This window comes from Leucoraja erinacea, chromosome 20, assembly GCF_028641065.1.
Source record: "Leucoraja erinacea ecotype New England chromosome 20, Leri_hhj_1, whole genome shotgun sequence".
Lineage (NCBI taxonomy): Eukaryota > Metazoa > Chordata > Chondrichthyes > Rajiformes > Rajidae > Leucoraja > Leucoraja erinaceus.
In genome coordinates this window covers 27,466,726-27,485,998 of record NC_073396.1, presented here as the reverse complement: position 1 = coordinate 27,485,998, position 19,273 = coordinate 27,466,726, and the positions used below count along the sequence as shown (strand labels likewise).

Genomic DNA, 19,273 nt, shown 5'->3' with positions numbered 1-19,273 from the left:
TCATCTCAAAGTGCTTCCTAGAAAAAACTAATTTAATAGTGCATAGAGAAAATTTGATTCAACGAAGATTTCTCTGAAGAACTCTTTATTTCCATTTCATTACCCTTACTCCGTTTACCTTCCAAATAAATTTACTTTTCAAATATGTTGAGAAGTATTACTTCAATTCTCCTGAGTGGTATAGTCCACATCCTAATAACCTGTTGTAATTAAGTCATTTTTAACTCTCCTTTTATTATCTTATATTTGAGGAGTGGTAGGAAGAAATAATATTTCATTTATGGTTACCATTTCTCTGACCAATTGCAACAACTTTGAAATTTATTTATTTGGTCAAAATCCATCACATTATTCCTGTACCAATTTTTTTAAATTTTAATTTTAATTTTTAATTTTTAATTTTTTTTATAAAGGTCACATTTCAACACTCCTTCATGAAGATTAAATGCCTAAATTTCTTCTGCATCCCTTTTGTGACCTTATGTTCAGCATTCGTGGACATTCACGAAGCAGGAGCCCAGAAGCAAGTCAACCAGTAAATTGTGTACATTTACTGTAATGTACACTGCAGTCCTATGCATAAGGATTGTCATTAAAATAAAACAAAGCCTTATCATCTCATCCTTACACTTTTGAATCCAAGTGTTGCTTTATGTATCCCTTTTTAACATTTCTACCAGTTCCCACCCAAAGGTGATTGTCCAACACTTTATCTTTATCGGACAATTGAATTATTTGTTATTTTTAGCTCACCATTTAAATTTATTTTATAGTTTTCATTAATTCATTTTGTTTAATTGGTCTGATGTCGTTGGTCTATCAAATGTCACCACTCGTTACTATAAATCTTATAAGACAAGTGAAAATTATAAATGCACTCACAGCCACATAAGGAATGGTACCACTGTGTCCTCGTGCTCCAGCCCCTGTTCCAATATTCAACGGTTTTGCTTCCAAAGAGAAAATATGACAACGTGTGAAAATACTAATATTGCACTATATAATATACACTGTATTGATTTTAGCTGTGCAAAGAAACAGCTGTAAAATAAAAGTCTGAAAATCAATAGTCTCAAATCCCTTTGTTTAAAAATAATTTAAAAATCACTCTCAATTTTAACAAAATGGAAATTTTTATGGTGGGGGAAATTAATCATTAAATTTTGAACCGTTGTTGTTTCTTTTCACAGAAAAAAAAAAGACGTAGCCTTCAAGAATTCTGTTAAATCTAGTATAAGATATTTCTCTGTTGTTTTTTAAATTATTGTCTGTAACTGTGGAACTGTGCTGCTGCCTGTCTTGGCCAGGACTCTCTTGTAAAAGAGATTTTTAATCTCAATGAGACTTCTACTGGTTAAATGAAGGTTAAAATAAATAAATAAATAAAAATAAGAAAAGATAAGAAATGACTTTTTCTACAGATTCTCCCATGAGGGGATTTGCCATTCCCCTCCAAGAATTTTATTGTGTTCCATAAGATCACCAGTCATTCTTCACAACATCAAAGAGTAAGAACCCAACCAGTTCAAACTTTCCTCACGACAACCCTTCCATACCCAGGATGATCCAATGGGACATGCTTTAAACCATCTCTAAATAGATTTACAACCAAGATCAGGAGAATTTTTTGTCACTTAAAGAAGGTGGAGCTCTGGAATTCTTTACAAAAGGCTAATTCATTAAATATATTGGAGAAGGAGGTTGGTGTACTCTGTAATGATAAAAGGATCATAATGTTAGCGGAGTAGACCCAACAGGCAGAATGACTAGAGGGCTTGGGAAGAAAGACCCAAAACGTCTTCCATGCCTTTTCTCCAGAGATGCCGCTTGACCCGCTGAGTGTCTCCAGCACTTTTTGTCTGCAGATCCTTTGCACACAGGCAGAGTGACCCACTGACTACCTATCCTATCTATGTCACTCATAATTATAAACCTCTCAGGTCACCCTCAGCCTCCCATGTTCTAGTGGGAACAAACCCAGTGCATCCAATCTCTCCTTATAATTACAGCTGTTCATTCTTGTCAAAAAATAGATGAACCTCTTCTGCACTCTCTCAAATCCTACTGTATCTTTCCCATAGTGTGGTGAGCAGTAGCATACATGCCCTTCCAAGCGCGGCCTAACCAACGCTTTGTATTGCTGCAACTTGGCACCCCAATTTTTACACTGAATTTCTCGACCTATGAAAGCAAGCTGAAGCTGAAAGCCACAATGATAATCCCCCAATCATGATGCAAGGACCCCATTGCATTAACAGCTCCAGTAAGCACATGCAAACAAATTGGCACCATTACAAAGCATAGTGAACACTCAACTGAGCAGAAGAAAATTTGCACTTGATGAGGATAATAATTTTTATTACATATTAAAAAAAAATTATGGAAATTCACTGCCCAGGTTTACGCGATATTCTTACCTCTTTGAGATTCCATAATAGGTAATGAGTCTAAAGAATCCATCCTGGAGCCAAAATTATCATATGGTAGCATATTCATAGTTAATGAATAGACTGATGGTAGAGTTACTGAAGGAACATTACTACTTGTAACTTGAAGTGGCAAGACAGAAGGCTGTTTGTCTGGCAAGCTGGATGAAATGCTTCCCTTAAGATTCGTGGGTTCCTGTGATAAAAGATGTAAAATACATCAGGTTGTTGTGGATAAGAAGAAAATAAATTACAAACATTGAGTCATGTACAGAATTTGTATCAGCATATAGCGCTTTACATGTATCCCAAAGCAATTCACAGTCGGTAAATCATTTGTGAAATGCAGTTACTGTAATTTTGCAACACGCCGAGGCCAATTTATGCACAACCCAAAACGGTGAATTAAAGAATAAAGGCAAGAGACTGACGATGGCATGATCTGGAGCCAAAAACAAACTGCTGGAGGAATTCAGTCAGGCAGTGGAAGCAAATGAATGGACAACATTACAGGTCATTTGCCCTGACGCAGGGTCTCGACCCGACCCGACCTGACCTGGTTGTTTTCTACTCAAATTACCAGAAATTAACTGGGACTTGAGAATGGTGTCTTACCTAGCGACTCTTGTATATTGTCTCGGTGTACTATTTCTATACACTTGAACTTTGTCTAAGATGTGCTTATGTATAGCAATACTGGCACGGAACTGTATGCAAAAACACATTCCCCTGTACCTCGGTACATGTGACAATAAAGTACCATTGGATTTTGCAGGAACTGCAGGCAAGTGAAGAGTTCTAAATTACATTCCCAGCTTGTGCCTTGCAGATGGGTAGTAAGTGTTGAGAAAGTCAGATGGCAATTCACTCATGAGAGGGCACTATCTCTTAGAGGATTTATGTGGGTGCTCCAGTTACATTTTAGGTTATAACGTTATTTTAGTTTTAACTTGTTGGGAATTAACACAACTCAAACAGCAAACGAATGTCTCCTTGGAAATGCTAATTCTAGTGAATACTTGGCAGCACAACTGTTGAATTTCCTGCCTGTACTTAAATGATACCAAGATATTTTACCTATCCATTTTAGCAGGCAGACATTCTTTGCTCAATGTGTCATATAAAGTCATGTGGTGACTTGTTTAGGCAAGTTCTCCACTTGCCTAAACAAGTGCAGCTTTAACAACACTTGATTGCACTGTCCGACAAGTTTATCATCAGGTCTGCATCACAAATACAGTAACAACGAGACACATGTAAAATTGCACTTTCAGGAGTAGGCCATTCGGCCCTTCGAGCTTGCACCGCCATTAAATATGATCATGGCTGATCATCAAACTCAGTATCCCGTACCTGGTTATCTGGTTAACCCCTGATCCCCTTTAGAATTTGAAGGAGCCACATCTAACTTGGTCTGGAGATATAGCAACTAAAAAGATGACACATGTCAAAAAGCTTGCATACATATAGAATCAAGCACACAAAACAAGCTCTTCATAATCATGTCCAAGCCAACAAGTATGATCTACACCATCAATTTACCAGAACTTGGTTTGTAGCCTAGTAAGCCTTGGCAATACAAGGTTATTTTGGTGTAACGTAAATGAAAGAACCCCTTTGCACAGTGCATTTGGATTGGAACCACTTGTGACTGATTAAAAAAAGGCACTTGGTCCTGGAGATCTTTAAGGAGCCTCTCAAAAACAGTGGCAGAATTTCAAGAAGAGCTGGTTGCATACATATAGAATCACAAGCACAGAAACAAGCTCTTCCATCCACCATGTCCAAGCCAACAACCCGGTAACTGTCTACACCAATCCCATTTTACCAGAACTTTAAATGTAAAATCCTCTAAGCCTTGGTGGTCTATTTTGTTATTTGAGTGCAGGCGTACTGAACACTTACCGGTCCACCTTCTCATGCAATGCATGTCTGGAGTTGTAAACATGCTTCTGACTGATACGAGTCTGAAGCCACAGATCGCGACACATACTGTTTACTTTCTCCAACGAAGCCGCCTACACGGTCTAAGTTACTCCAGTACCTGGTGTCCTTTTTGTTTCATCTATATAAGATTTGAAACTTGCGTTTCCATACATAATGTGACATCCACTTTGGGTGCATCTTCTATATTGTGTCCCCAGAGAAAACGCTACAGCTGCAGTGGTTGCCCATCACCAGAAATCGGCAACTAAAGAAATTATAAATACTAGAAAATTGTTGAAACTGGGATGTCTTCTCCAGAAGAGGAATTATGCCACAAACCCGACATGGGAATTAGCAGGACTCTGGAACTGCTAGCAAAAATCTATTATTCATGTGCTTAGGTTGGAACCAACCGTCCGTTGTTTTTGGAGCACAGGTAACACAAAGCACACACTGGTCCCCAAAAAAATAATGACCACAGAGACCATCTCAATTACTGGACAGCATCCAACAAAAAAAATCAAACACAACCACCTAGCATTGTTCAGGAATAACAAGGCCAATTGTAGTTCTCTATAGGTACAACAGTTTAAACAATGACCTTCACCAATAACAACGTACTCTTCTAATTCCGTTACTTGGCAATATCCAGATAAATTCTGGTTCAAAAATGCCCTCCAGAACTAAACAGAAGTTGTAGGTGTTGAAAAAACAAAAACACAAATGTTGAAATGCAGAAACAAGGAACTGCAGGTGCTGGTCTATGTTTTAATCATATAACCATATAACAATTACAGCACGGAAACAGGCCATCTCGGCCCTACAAGTCCATGCCGAACAAATTTTTTTCCCCTTAGTCTCACCTGCCTGCAACATGCAGGTGCTGGTATTATTTATTTTTAAATTAAAAAAGGCACAAAGTCCACTGGAGCTCATTAACTCAGTGGGTCATATTACCCCTAAACTTCTGTCCCTTAAAACATACAAAGTGCATAGTCAGGCATCTAACATAGAAACATAGAAAATAGGTGCAGGAGTAGGCCATTCGGCCCTTCGAGCCTGCACCGCCATTCAATATGATCATGGCTGATCATCCAACTCAGTATCCCATTCCTGCCTTCTCTCCATACCCCTTGATCCCTTTAGCCACAAGGGCCACATCTAACTCCCTCTTAAGTATAGCCAATGAACAGGCCTCAACTACCTTCTGTGGCAGAGAATTCCACAGATTCACCACTCTCTGTGTAAAAAATGATTTTCTCATCTCGGTCCTAAAAGACTTCCACTTATCCTTAAACTGTGACCCCTAGTCTGGACTTCCCCAACATCGGGAATAATCTTCCTGCATCTAGCCTGTCCAACCCCTTAAGAATTTTGTACGTTTCTATAAGATCCCCCCTCAATCTTCTAAATTCAAGCGTGTACAAGCCGAGTCTATCAAGAATACAGTTCAGTAACTTATACCATTGGAGATTCTTCCATAGTAGACATTGAATCAAGCAGCTCATCCAGGTCCTCTCCTATCTTGTCTCCATCAGTAAAGTCTGCACATGCCTCGGGCACTGGATAAGTAACCCCTCCTCCATTCATTACTGCAGCCGTGGGAGGGACGCTTTTCTCTGACTGATGTACCGTAGGCGAGGCAGAATTGGAAGCAACTAGAACAGGGACCGATTCACATGTAGCTTGAGGGATTTCATCCAACGATTCAGGTACGGAAACTGGAGATTCCCGACTTAATCCTGGGAAATCTACAACGAAAGAGGATGCAACATGTTTAATCTCAGAAAAGTTAATATTGAAAGGGAAAACATTTCATAAGGGTATTTTACTAAATAGTAGCCATTTCTGTGTGTCCACCTTGTTTCACCATAAAAATTCAGAAAACCGTTTATAGAACAAAAACGGGGGGCAGGGTCAGGCCCTTTGGTTGACCGTATCTATGCTGAATATGATGTAAAATTATACTAATCTCTTCTGCTTACTGCCTACACATGATACATCCCCTGCATATTTGTGTGCTGATTTAAAAGGCTCCTAAATGCCACTATCCGAACTGCTTCCACCAACAGTTTCAGACTCTTTGTAAAATAAAGAGAATACAATCCAAGTTTGTCCAACTTCTCTTTATAGCTAATACGCTCTAAGCTTGACAGCATCCCGGAAAACTGCAAACACAGAGACTTGGAATCTTGAGTAAAAAAAAAAAAATCACTGTGCTGGAGGAACTCTCAGCAAGTCGGGCATTACTTGTGGAGGGAAATGGACAGACTTTCCAAAATGCAACAACCCTCACTTGCCCAGTTGAAACCCCATCTGCCAATTCTCTGCCCATAGATATAATTGAATGACCTCCCATGCATATAGAAACATAGGAACATAGAAATTAGGTGCAGGAGTAGGCCATTCGGCCCTTCGAGCCTGCACCGCCATTCAATATGATCATGGCTGATCATCCAACTCAGTATCCCGTACCTGCCTTCTCTCCATACCCTCCGATCCCCTTAGCCACAAGGGCCACATCTAACTCCCTCTTAAATATAGCCAATGGACTGGCCTCGACTACCCTCTGTGGCAGAGAGTTCCAGAGATTCACCACTCTCCTGTGTGAAAAAAGTTCTTCTCATCTCAGTTTTAAAGAATTTCCCCCTTATCCTTAAGCTGTGACCCCTTGTCCTGGACTTCCCCAACATCGGGAGCAATCTTCCTGCATCTAGCCTGTCCAACCCCTTAAGAATTTTGTAAGTTTCTATAAGATCCCCTCTCAATCTCCTAAATTCTAGAGTGTATAAACCAAGTCTATCCAGTCTTTCTTCACAAGACAGTCCTGACATCCCAGGAATCAGTCTGGTGAACCTTCTCTGCACTCCCTCTATGGCAATAATGTCCTTCCTCAGATTTGGAGACCAAAACTGTACGCAATACTCCAGGTGTGGTCTCACCAAGACCCTGTACAACTGCAGTAGAACCTCCTTGCTCCTATACTCAAATCCTTTTGCTATGATATATCATCAATGGGGAAATTGTCATACAACTGCTTCTTCTGCAGAGCTTGCAGGAATATGAAATCAAATTTATTGTACCTGTTTCAATGTCTTCAACTGAATCCAAACCATTGATGGCCTAGAGAGAAAAATAGAGAGGAAATTAAATTGTTCTGTAATCATGGGTAATAACTATACACATTAAAAAGCAGCTTTACATTCTAATGTGTTGTACATTTTAAAAATTCCTTGAATATCCCATGACATCATTTTTATTCTTTATCTCTTCTGCTTTCAAATTTATGCTTTTGAACCAATTACTGGCAGGCAATAATGTGAAAATTTGAATTGCCAACCACAATTATGACATGGGAAGGCACAAAATGCCGGAGTAACTCAGTGGGTCAGGCAGCATCCCTGGAGAACACGGATAGGTGACGTTTCGGGTCAGGACGCTTCTTCAGATTGCCCTTATTACCATCATCAGTATTATTACATGAAATAGGAGCAGGAAACAGCCTTTTGCCCCATAACCAGCTTCACCAATTCAACAAGTTCATGGCTGATACCTATCTCAACACTATTTTTCAGTTTCCCCATTTCTCCACCAGCTAAAAATCTACTGACCACACGTTTGCATGAAGTCAATGATCAAGCCTCCACATCCACAAGAACACAAGAAAACAGCAAGGGTAGGTCACCAGTCCCCTCAAGCCTGCCCACCATTTAATCTGATCATGGCTATCTCCAACTGGCTCAACTTTCTTCTATTCCTACGAGTTTCAATTCCTCGATATTTCAAATATTCACATATCTCTACTTTAAATATACCTCAAGATCGAGTCTCCACCATCTCAGTAGTAGAGAATTCCTCTCCAGGTCACACACACCATCATGTATTGGAAATATATTGCCCTTTCTTCAATGTTGCCAACCCTGGATCTACCTATCCACCAGCATTATGTGGAGAACCATTATTAGAAGTACTGCAAGAGTTCAAAATAATGTCTGACCACAACTCCTTGAGACAATGCGGGATCAGTAATGGAAGTTGTCATTTATTCAATGATACGCTTTTATCATATGTACCTAGGTACAGTTAAATTCATTGTTTTTGCATACAATCAAGTAAACTTCACCTAGGCAGTACACTTTGCCAATGAACAGCCCAAAAATTAAATCTTTTTTATTTAGCCAGGTTTAATGTCCTTGTAATTTAACACCTCTCCAATTCTAACAACTATGAGAACAGGATGGCATTTGCCAGCATTGCTCAATACCCGAGGCAGGAATTTGATAATGATTTTCTGTCGAGGCAATAAAGTACATGGCTTTTGCCTGGTACGTGTAATAGTCACAAGACCCACAGTGCTGCTTGGAAATATATTTGGCTGTTTCTTTGACGTTGTTTATTGAAATTTATGAAGCAGTCCTTTTAAAAAAAAAGTTTCAATGCTACAAATGAGGCATCAAAGTCTATTCTTATCACAATACTATTCCCCTGACATTTTATATCACCTAATGTAGTAAAACAAGAGAACTTCAGAGTAAACATACACTAATGACACAGTTAACGGCAAAATCCCCCAGGCATATTTAACACAAACAATAGAGAGCAATTAGGCATGCCAACAAGAACACCATACTTGTTTAGAAGATTCAGCAGAAATACTGGAACTGGCAGCAATCATTGGAGGCTGCAAGATAAAGACAAACTTTCAATTAACAATAAGAGTACAACAACAATTAACAATAAGTGTACAAAGATTTAAATTGGAAATTAATTGCAAGAAAATTAGGATAGAACGTGTTCACCTGTGCTCGAACATAAGCTTTCCGAATTTTTAATCCTAATTTCTGAGCCAACTCCTGGGTTAATTTTATTACAGCATCATCCTGAAATATAAATTTAAACAGGAACTTTTAGTTTTGTGTTTAAAAGCCATTCAGTTACGAAAAGTTAGATGGTTCCATATTAGACGACTAAAATTCGATAGAAACAGAATAATGTTAGATATATCTGTAATAGAGAACAGCGATGGTGCTGGCTGATACAGAGTGCGAAAGCTTGTTACTCACAAGTACTACTTCTGGAGGAGATAATGAAGATAAGGAGAGAAAACAGCTGGAAAGAATCAAAACCTTTAAAATCTAAAATAACATTCTGTGGAACAGGCAGCATCTCTGGAGAGATAATGGCAGTGTTAACATTGACTTCATTTACACCTCACGCTGCCTGGGCAAGGCCACCAGCATAATCAAGGACGAGTCACACCCTCCTATAATCGGGCAAAAGGTATAGAAGTTTGAAAACGCAGATCTCCAGACAGTTTCTTCCCAGTTGTTATCAGGCAATTGACTCATCCTATCAAGAACTAGAGAGCTGCCCTGAACTACTATCTACCTCATTGGAGACCCTTGGACTATCTTTGATTGGGCTTTATCTTGTACTAAATGTTATTCACAATATTCCCTTCATCATGTATCATACACTGCGGATTGCTCGAGTATAATCATGTATTGTTCATGAGTTCATATGTGATAGGAGCAGAATTAGGCCATTCGGACCATCAAGTCTACGCCATTCAATCATGGCTGATCTATCTCTCCCTCCTAACCCCATTCTCCTGCCTTCTTCCCATAACCTCAAACACTCGTACTAATCAAGAATCTATCTATCTCTGCCTTAAATATATCCACTGACTTTGCCTCCGCAGCCTGTGGGAAAGAATTCCACATATTCACCACCCTCTGACTAAAGAAATTCCTCCTCATCTCCTTTCTGAAAGAACGTCCTTTAATTCTGAGGCTATGACCTCTAGTCCTAGACTCCCCCACTAGTGGAAACATTCTCTCCACATTCACTCTATCCAAGCCTTTCACTTTTCTGTACGTTTCAATGAGGTCCTCCCCCATTGTCTTTCCTCTGACTGATTAGCATGCAACAAAAACTTTTCACTGTACCTCGGTACATGTACGATTCATGATATTACAGGTCTTTCATCAGACTTGGCCAGTTCTGATAGCAACTCAAGTGAGACACAGTGAGTGGAGATATTCTTGGGATGAATCAGTAAGAGGAATCACAAAAAAACTACCAGATAGTTCCAACAAGAAGGAAAATTGCATTTTGGCCTTTATTGCAAAAGGGTTGGAATAAAAAAAAAAAAAAAACAGATTTTGTGGCAATTGTACAGGGCACTGGATGTTGTTTCTGGAATACTGAGTAGATTTTTTATCCCTCTTGCCCGAAAAAAATACTTGGTATGAAGTATAAGTGGACATTCACCAGTCTAATTCCTGAGGTGAGTGAGTTGGCATATAGAGACTGACCGACTAAATAGTTTGGGCTTGCATTTCTTGTTCAGAGGTAACCTTATTCAAAAACAAGATCCCAAGAGGACTTGACAGAGGGTTGTTAGAACATTTTCACTAGTGGGAAAATCTTGAACAGGGATATAACTAAAAGATAAGTGGCATGTCTTTAAAACAGAGGTGCTTAAAGATTTGCTCTTGCAGATTGTGGTCAATCTATGGCATTCTCAGCTCCAAAGGGTGGTGGCAGCTGGATCATTGCAGGTATTTAAAGTGGAGATAGATAAATATTTGATAGATTGAGGAAGAAGGTATGGAGAAGTAGCAAAGAAAGTAGTTGAGACAACGTAGATGTCCCAGTGTCATTGGGGCGGCACAGTGGCACAACCGTAGAGTTGCTGCCTTACAGCGCCAGAGACCAGGTTTGATCCTGACTACGGGTGCCGTCTGTATGGTATACAGGGATGGTACATTCTCCCAGTGACTATGTGGCTTTTCCTCCCACAATCCAAAGACGTTCAGGTTTGTTGGTTAATTGGCTTCGGTAAAATTGTCCCGAGTGTGTAGGATAGTATCAGTGTACGGGGTGATCGCTGGTTGGTGTGGACTCGGTGAGCCAAAGGGTCGGTTTCCGTGCTGTATCTCTAAAATCTTCAGTGATCATATTAACTGGTGGGGCAGGCTTGAAGGTCTACACCTGCAATTTTATTGTGTGCTGGTCTTCCTGTAACCATATAGATTTCTTGCATATGCTCACAGTTTCCTCCCATGTCCAGAGATCGGCTGACATTTTAAACAGGCAGATGTAAAATTGACCTATACTGGGGGTAAAGAAATACATTTTCTCCAGTATAGGTTGACAGCAGGAGAATTAGATGGAGATTTTGGATATGAGAGAGAGAATAGGTGAAGTGGTTACAGGAAGATAAATAGAGAGATTGGACAAATGAGATTGCCTGGAATGCCAGTTATAGATTCAATGGGTTAAATAGAATCATATGTTGAAAGGAATGCAAATTCTGAACATGAAATAATATCTTATCTGTATTTTCACATAAGATTGTTTCACAAAATACATAAAAATTAAATAGCAGTATTAACAGGTTCAAAAGCATATTTGAGAATATAGTTATTGGACAACATATGGAAAATGAAATGGCGTTTCTCTTACATGTGGCACAGCTAGTGAACACTTTACAACAACATCATAGGCTTCTTTCTGCCTTCCTAATTCTTTCAAGGATTTCCCTTTTCGAAAGAGCACTCTGTAATTATTATGATTCAGTTGCAAAGCTTTGTCACAATCCTCTAGTACTTGATTATAGAGACCCTGAAATCACAAATAGCACAAAATAAAAACATTACGTGGACGATGAACATAATTTGTTTTAACATTCAACAAAACTCTGCAGTGAAAATAAAGTATTCGCCGTAAAATTAGTTCATGATCTTGTTGGAAGAGTCATTGCTTGGACAAAGGAAGGAACAGAACTGGGATCGCTAGTGTCAAAAAGTACACACCCAAGCAAAAAAAGTGTAGAAACAAAGAACTGCAGATGCTGGATTATAACAAAGATAGAAACATAGTGCTGGAGTAACTCAGTGGGACAGGCAGCATCTTAGGAGAGAAAGGAAGGGCGACCCATCATTTTTCTTCAGAGATGCTGCCTGTCCCACTGAGTGATTCCAGCACTTTGCGTCTATCTTCAAAAACAAGTGAGGGTTCATCTTCACACCCAGGTTTCTTTGAACCAAAATTATACAATAGATTTGCCATTGCAATAATTGAGAAGTCTTAATTCTTCCCAAAGCCATTTCGATAGTTTGTCAATGGGCAGTTCAACTCATGTTACAATTTAAAAAATCTTACCAAATTCAGATAACATGCTGCACGATTTGCATAAAGTTTCTCTAGGACGCCATCCACAATATTGATTTCTTCAGATGCATAATCAGCCACATTTAAGGCTTCAGTATATTGATTCAAAGCTTCTGCCCAGTTGCCTTCTCGGAACTTATCATTTCCCTCATCATATAGGTTTTTCACAAGTTCTTGAAGAAATATCTATAAAGAAATTGAAAACATTAGGTTACACGTCTAGAATAGGTCTGATTAGATAACTCTGCTTATACAACTCGCCACTCATAATAGTTTTCCTGTGATAAAGTATCATTGGGTTAGCCAGTATGGATCCTCAAGCAATATTTCTTGTCCTTCAAGTCCAAGTTCAAGTGAGTTTATTGTCATGTGTCCCTGTATAGGACAATGAAATTCTTGCTTTGCTTCAGCACACAGAACATAGTAGGCATTTACTACAAAACAGATCAATGTGTCCATATACTATACACACATGAATAAATAAAATGATAAAAGTGCAAATAACAGATAATTGGTTAGTAATAATCAAAGTTTTGTCCGAGCCAGGTTTAATAGCCTGATGGCTGTGGGGAAGTAGCTATTCCTGAACCTGGTTGTTGCAGTCTTCAGGCTCCTGTACCTTCTACTTGAAGGTAGCAGGGAGATGAGTGTGTGGCCAGGATGGTGTGGGTCTTTGATGATACTGCCAGCCTTTTTGAGGCAGCGACTGCGATAAATCCCCTCGATGGAAGGAAGGTCAGGGCCGATAATGGACTGGGCAGGCGAAATGAGAAATGATCATTAGGCATTAACCGTCTCAGGAGGTAACACATAATAGGCTTCAGTTCAGAAAAGAGTCGTAAACCATTATCGACCACACTAATCGTTTATTTCTTCCTCTTTGTTGGTGATCACAATGTAGGTTTCAAATGTGTTAACCCCGAGAGGTTGAAATCCTGGGAGAGAATTAGTTTGCAATATATACTCCAGAGATCGCATTGCTGATAAATCTATTATTCCCATTAGCAATTCGGAGCATAAATGGTTCACTTTCTTGGCAAACCAAACAATTAATCTGAAATGCTGATTAATTTTTTCTCAATATTTATGTTTGTTGCCATTACCCTTTAATTTCCTGCCTATGAGATTTGATTTTCATTTTCACACATTACACATTACGTCAGTTCAAAAAAAAACAAAGTCTGTTGCAATGGATTTGCTCCATCTAATTTTTGCAATGCGACTCATAAATCTTTAAATTATATAATGCTCAAGCAGAGAAGCAGACCACCAAACTACGTGCTCAAGTTTCTTATTGGATGACATACTTCAAAACGAGATGGAACACAACAAGGGAGATGAGAACCAGGTTTTCCGTTCTTAGTCATGGTGAATTGAAAACTAATTGGCATGGGTTGCAGACCTGTTTGGAAAATTGTCAAAATGGTCTGAATAAGGTTCTCGACCCGAAATGTCACCCATTCCTTCTCTCCAGAGATGCTGCCAGTCCCGCTGAGTTACTCCAGCATTTTGTGTCTATCTTACTATAAGCACCAGTTTGAATGAATGGATAGAACATCCAATAGCCACTCATGCCAGGTATCATTTTCCATCTATCTTTCCCTTTTACAAAGCAGTCAAGAGTAGGAATTATACTGTATCTGTCCCCAAATTACTATATGCTCCGATTTATTACACTACATAATTTATGCAAGTTTCGAATTCTCATCAACCTTAGTAGTGTTTACCTCCACCACCATAAATTTAACAGTAACATTATTTATTTCTCCATTCATAGGACATTAATGTCATTGGCAGGACTGGCACTTCTTGTCCAGCCTTAATGGGGGAAGCAATTAGGAATAAATAACCGAGGAAGACATTAGCTGAATACACATTATAATATATATTTTTTCTTTTTATTTTATTAGAAGTAAGTACAGTCATATGGCACCAAAGTGCCTAATATATATTTTCATAATACATTTTATGTATAATTTCTCATTATAATATTTTAAAGACGTTTATTTTACCTCATACTCCCCATCTGGTCCAGGGTAGGGTAATGTAGACCTGAAAAATAAAACCACCTTTTTATTTAACTGATTCACACAAACCTTTCTGGCTCCATTTCCCCCATGAATGGGAAATGATACAATTGCCTTTTGTACCCATCAGCACTTTCCAATGCCCTTCAGAAAATGTAGAACAAAAATAAAAACATTTCTTAAATCTTTATTCAGTGATATTATATTTTTATCAATAAGAGTATTACTTAGCTTCTTACACAACAAATTTTAAAAGGCTTTTTTTGAGCAAAAATTGCTTAACATCAAACGTGTTGAACTTTATTGTAAATGGTGATCTTACCATTAGACTCAAGGCAATAAAGATGTATAGAGGGGAACAGACCAAATCAAGGGCAGAATGCAGGAAAAAGAAAAAAAGGGGAAAAGTAAATAAGAGGATATAAAAAAGGAATAATGCATGACTAAACAGATTGTCCACTTAGTTGTACATATCCTGGGTTTAAACTGCCCCGTTGTCAGTGGGCTACTTTAGAGTTTAAGAAGGAACTGCAGATGCTGGAAAAATCGAAGGTACACCAAAATGCTGGAGAAACTCAGCGGGTGCAGCAGCATCTATGGAGCGAAGGAAATAGGCAACGTTTCGGGCTCGAAACGTTGCCTATTTCCTTCGCTCCATAGATGCTGCTGCACCCGCTGAGTTTCTCCAGCATTTTGGCTACTTTAGAGTTTCTGGACTGGAAAAGACTCTCACAGTCAAATTATTAGGCGAGTATGCATGTATAAATAATAAAAGTCAGCTGTAGTGACAAAAGGCAAATGAGTGTGCACTGACCAAACTCAAGAATGAACTCCGAGAGCTACACCTGGGCATCAAGAACCATCAGAAAACATGCGATCACTATGTAAATATTTCTTGCATATTACATTTGTATCTTAATAATGACACAAGTCAAGTCGAGTAAAGTTTATTTGTCACATACACATACAAGATGTTCAGTGAAATGAAAGTGGCAATGCCTGCGGATTGTGCAAAAACTACAGAACAGAATCAGTATTTACATGTTGGAAAAAACCCAACAATTTTAAAAAGACACAACACAACAGTAAATTAGTACAGTAAATTTGTCCCTGCTGAGATAAGAGTTTACAGTCCTGACGGCCTGTGGGAAGAAACTCCGTCTCATCCTCTCTGTTTTCACGGCATGACAGCGGAGGTGTTTGCCTGACTGTAGCAGCTGGAACAGTCCGTTGCTGGGGTGGTAGGGGTCCCCCAATAATGTTACTGGCTCTGGATCTGCACCTTCTGATGTATAGGACCTGCAGGGGGATGAGTGTCGTACCCATAGTGCGTTCGGCTGAACACACTACTCTCTGCAAAGCCTTCCTGTCCTGGGCAGAGCAGTTCTCAAATCAGATTGTGATGTTGCCAGACAAGATGCTCTCTACAGTCCCAGACTAGAAGCACTGGAGGATCCTCAGAGATACTCTGAATTTCCTCTGCTGCCCGAGGTGGTAAAGGCGCTCCCTTGCCTTATTCACCAGTGCGGCAGCGTGTGTTGTCCATGTCAGATACTCTGTGATGTGGGCTCTCATGGATTTAAAGCAGCTCACCCTATCCACTGTAGCCCCATTTATCTCCAGTGGCGCGTACGTCCTTGGATGTTGTGCCCTTCTAAAGTCAACAATCAGCTCCTTAGTTCTTATGACATTCAAGAGGAGGCTTTTGTCTAGCACAAAGTTCTAGCACAAAAGCCTTACAGTTCTCCTCCTCTCCAGAGATCCCGCCTGTCCTGCTGAGTTACTCTAGCATTTTGTGTCTGCCTTCAATTCAAACCAGCATCTGCAGTTCTTTCCTGCACATTTTGTTTGCTCCATTGCAAAATCTCCTCAAGGTGGTACATTTACTTTGAAGAAGTTCTCCTCCTCTCCTGAGATGCTGCCTGTCCGGCTGAGTTACTCCAGCATTTTGCGTCAGCCTTAAAGTATAGATGGCCAATATGAAATTTGATGAATTCGAATTATTGTAAAATGTTGAGATGGAATACAGAGAAAATATTCCAAAGGGTGTTAAATCAATAATGAAAAGGCATAGACATTTTTTTTAATTTTAAAAGAGGTTTTTAAAAAAAAAAAAAAAAAAGCAGAATTTACCAGTGAATGCACCATATGGAAGGGCAGTGGGTGCAGTTTGAAAGGTGGATTTTAAAATAGAATTGGACTGATGCTTGGAGGAAAAATAACAGAGGGAAATGGGAAAGTGCGGGTGTGCGTTAACCAATTTTGCCACCAAAAGAGATTTTCTTATGTACGAGTCTGTGTTGTGTAAAGGAAAACAGACTAAACAAAATCATTATTCTATTAGAACGATCGACAGCTGACCAAAATCTGAATGAAGGCTGCAACAGCACTATACCGTAAATGGAAATGAAGGCAGGCATCCAAACCAAGAGTCAAAGTAAAATGGCAAGATAACAAACAATCTTGTGGAGCCACTGGACCTGGCCAGGAGGAGAGGAAGGCCATGGTGACCTAGCCTGATGGCATAGAGTGAATGTGACAGGCAATTGAGAGATAGAGATAGCTATACTTGACATGCGTGTGAACGATATATCTTCTAGATGCGCTGGGATGCATCCTCAGTGATGTGACCTGGGGCCATCGGGTGTTTCGGGTCTCACAACATCAGGCGCCCTAGAGATACTGCATGGAAACAGGCCCTGCGGCCCATCAAATCCACACCGACCATTGTTCACCTAGTTCTATGTAACTTTCACATCCGCTCCTTATACCCAAAGGCCAATTATTAATCTATAAACCTGCACGTCTTTGGGATGTGGGACAAAACCGGATCACCTGGAGGAAACACACACAGGCAGAATATGCAAAGTCCACACAGACAGCACCCAAAGTCAGGATCAACCAGGAGGTGTGAGGCAGCAACTCTACCGCTGCACTACTGTGCTGCTGTGCAAAGTCGTCATTGGAGTTGTGCAGGCTAAATTGGGACAGAATAACATAAAAACAAAGACAGCTCCACAAAGATGAGGCAGAGAGGAGAATTAGTGTTGAAGAAATGCATGTGATACTCGAAATAGTTGGTATATGACCGAAATGGTAAGATCAGCTGTAGACAGTTAAGTGCAGCTGCTCAAAGTAGAATATAAACCTTAACATGTGTATATGCAAAAAAATTCCAATTACCCTCAATTTAATTGTATTGAAAAATGTATTACAATACACTATTCAAGAGCTGGAATGTTGTAAACGTTCTATATCAACGGGAGGTTTAGGTGATCACCATGACCTTTAAGAATGCCATGCAATTACTGTGGAGAAAGTGGAAATCTGTCGAATTCCAAAGCTTCTTCCGAGGAAAAATAACACAGCCGTTACTAATGATCAAAGATTTATCACATTAAACAAATCAGTTGGGTAGGGCTAGGCACAACTTGAAATAGAAGTGGAGAGCTATATTTATTATATAGTGAGTAATTAACCGAAAAATTCTATTTATTTTCAAATGTTTTCTCTCCATTATCAAATGAACAGCAAAAAAAAGTAATGGGCAGAGGTAACAAATACGCTATTTAAGAAGTGCAAGAACTGTGTAACATAGAAACATAGAAATTAAGTGCAGGAGTAGGCCATTTGGCCCTTCGAGCCTGCAACGCCATTCAATATGATCATGGCTGATCATCCAACTCAGTATCCCGTACCTGCCTTCTCTCCATACCCCCTGATCTCCTTAGCCACAAGGGCCACAACTAACTCCCTCTTAAATATAGCCAATGAACTGGCCTCAACTTCCTTCTGTGGCAGAGAATTCCACAGATTCACCACTCTCTGTGTGAATTTTTTTTTCTCATCTCGGTCCTAAATACTTCCCCCTATTCCTTAAACTGTGACCCCTTGTTCTGGACTTCCCCAACATCGGGAACAATCTTCCTGCATCTGGTCTGTCCAACCCCTTAAGAATTTTGTAAGTTTCTATAAGATCCCCCCTCAATCTTCTAAATTCTAGCGAGTACAAGCCGAGTCTCTCCATGTAACGATGTAGTTAGGAAGTCCAAAATGATTTGAACCTCGATTACAAAGTACAATGGAATAAAGGGATACTATGTCAGACTCCTATTTATTAACTGTATCTCTGCCCTCAGCAGCATAATGCCATCCAAACTCATCTCCAAACTCCTGGATCAAAGAGACAGCACCCTTCTCTGCTACCGTATCCTTGACTTTCTGTCCAAACAGACCACGATCCGTGACGATAGATGACAAAACATCCCCCATAACAATTCTCACTAACGTACTCCACAGAGAGGAGGTCTCAGCCCCTTGCTTTACTCACACGACTATGCAGCCAAATTCTGCTCTAACTCAGCTATAAGTTTGCAGACAACACCACAGTAGTGGGCCAGATGCCGAACAATGAGTACAGGATGCACTTAGAGCTCTTAGTAATACGATGTCAAGACAACAACCTCTCCCTCAATGTTAGGGAGTCAAAAAAGCTAGTTATTGACTTTAGGAAGCATGGTGGAATACATGCTCCAATCAGTACTGATCGTGCTGAAGTGGAAATGGTTGTGAACTTCAACAGCGATGCAGCGGTTAAGTTGCTGCCTTATAGCACCGCAGACCAGGGTTCGATCCTGACTATGGGTGCTGTCTGTACTGAGTTTGCACGTTCTTCCTGTGACCGGATAGGTTTTCTCCAGGTGCTCCTGTTTCCTC

The 19,273-nt window shown here is 39.7% G+C and overlaps 1 protein-coding gene across 3 annotated transcripts in view; it reads right to left on the bottom strand.

The window, feature by feature from the left end:
- Positions 1 to 19,273, bottom strand: part of zc3h7a (zinc finger CCCH-type containing 7A) — a 71,073-nt gene that overhangs the window by 32,035 nt on the left and 19,765 nt on the right. For all 3 annotated transcript variants that reach the window (XM_055651729.1, XM_055651728.1, XM_055651727.1), the window contains 9 exons: positions 14,543 to 14,582; positions 12,522 to 12,716; positions 11,823 to 11,981; positions 9,152 to 9,232; positions 8,983 to 9,033; positions 7,436 to 7,475; positions 5,817 to 6,103; positions 2,418 to 2,622; positions 883 to 950 (listed from right to left, as the gene is read on the bottom strand). In XM_055651729.1, coding sequence (XP_055507704.1) covers positions 883 to 950; positions 2,418 to 2,622; positions 5,817 to 6,103; positions 7,436 to 7,475; positions 8,983 to 9,033; positions 9,152 to 9,232; positions 11,823 to 11,981; positions 12,522 to 12,716; positions 14,543 to 14,582 — 1,126 coding nt within the window. The remainder of the gene's footprint in view (positions 1 to 882; positions 951 to 2,417; positions 2,623 to 5,816; positions 6,104 to 7,435; positions 7,476 to 8,982; positions 9,034 to 9,151; positions 9,233 to 11,822; positions 11,982 to 12,521; positions 12,717 to 14,542; positions 14,583 to 19,273) is intronic.